Consider the following 1581-nt stretch of genomic DNA (forward strand, 5'->3'; position numbering starts at 1 on the left):
CCGGGCGAAGGGTGTTGCTCCCGCGCGACCTGCAGCAATTCGAGCACGCGGTTCGCCGCTTGCGCGCCATTCACCTCCTTGTCGACCTGCAGGAATGCCGCCGCTAGCACCGCCAAGTCAGGCAGCGCGACCTGCACGCCGGCCTGGCGGAGGGTGCGGTAGAGAGTCCACGCGACACCACCGTTGCGGCATTTTGACACCGATTCGATTGCGCTGCGCACCTCGGACGCTGTCGGCAGTGGAGGCAGATCTCGGGCCACGCGGCCGGAGCCCTGGCCAGGCGGCCTCGCCTCGAAACGCTGCCTCATCTGCTGTATGACACGATCCGCCGCTGCCACCGGCGACTCGGGCCGCTGCTGCTGTCCGCCTCTGTGCCTTGCGCCACAGAGGCGGACAGCAGCGTGGCGAGGCGCCGCTCTGGTGAAGAGTGCGCGTGAGGAGCGCATGTAGAGTGGAGAGAGCCGTGGATGCCGAGACAAGTCGCTTTTCAAAAAGAATTTTCGCATGTTTCTCCCTTGGTTGTATTTTTCTTTCTTTCTTTCTTTCTCTCCCGACACTGGGCACGGGACTGGCGCGCTGGCACTGACCCACAAAAAGAATTTTCCTTAGTTTGATTGTTTGCGACTTCAACGGTAGTTCCAACCGTTTTCGGCCGCGGCTCATTCCTAGCCCACGAACTGCTGGGGGGTGCCCACCACATGCTAGGGGGGGGGTCCCGACCCCCCCAGAGGCTTCACCACATGCTAGGGGGGGGGTCCCGACCCCCCCAGAGGCTTCACCACATGCTAGGGGGGGGGTGGAGCGTGAGCAGAAGCACGCCCCCCTCCCTGGAAGCGATGTCCGCCTGCTCCCGCCTTTCGGCGCAACTCTGCCCTCCTCGCGGCATATTTTGGCCCCTTGAGTTTATCGAGCTCTCCTCGCGCAAGGATGACTCTTCTGACGCCCACTCCGATCATTTGCCTCCAAGCCATGTCGTTGCTCAGGCCCACTCTCGTTTCGAGCACTTGTACCTCCACCGCGATGATGTTGGCGCTGGGGTCCCCTTTGGGTGCATCGTGACAGCTGACGACGAGATTGCCACTGGTGTTTCGTCCTCCTCGGTCGTCTTCCCCCTCTTCTTTGAGATCTGGAATTCTTTTCTTCGCCACACGATTCTTCTTCGGCGGAGCAGGTATTTTGGCGGTTGTTTTGACGGGCCGCGTTCGTTTGGGCCCTTACACGCCGCTCAACCAACATGGTGCGCTCGCAGCCTCCGCGCCGTTCGAGCCCGACCGCCATCCGCCTCCACGCGCCTCCGCCTCGGCTCTGCAGGGCAAGCGGGGAGTGTCGGCCGACGAAAAGAAGCAGCGCATGCTCGGCATGTTTCACGCTTCGCGTGCAGTGTACACCATGAAGGACATCGAACGCGACGCGCCCAAGTGACCCTCCTCCCCGCCAGTACGGCCGGCGCACTCGCACCGAACGCCGGGCCGCGGTCGTCGCAGGCTCGGCATCATCTCCAACGCAGTCAAGGACGTGCTCAAGGAGCTCGTGTGCGACGACCTCGTGCACGAGGAGAAGGTCGGCATCTCGACCTACTAC

The 1581-nt window shown here is 62.8% G+C and overlaps 1 protein-coding gene across 1 annotated transcript; it reads left to right on the top strand.

The window, feature by feature from the left end:
- Positions 1–836: 836 nt before the first annotated feature.
- Positions 837–1560, top strand: EMIHUDRAFT_256810 (hypothetical protein; the record flags this gene model as incomplete). The annotated part of the gene is made up of 3 exons (XM_005765800.1): positions 837–1100; positions 1312–1418; positions 1485–1560. Coding segments are annotated over 3 exons (447 nt in total), but the record flags the coding sequence as incomplete, so codon positions are not given.
- Between the last annotated feature and the right edge of the window lie 21 nt (positions 1561–1581).

Source organism: Emiliania huxleyi, assembly GCF_000372725.1.
Source record: "Emiliania huxleyi CCMP1516 unplaced genomic scaffold EMIHUscaffold_5305, whole genome shotgun sequence".
In the NCBI taxonomy this organism is placed as follows: Eukaryota; Haptophyta; order Isochrysidales; family Noelaerhabdaceae; genus Emiliania; species Emiliania huxleyi.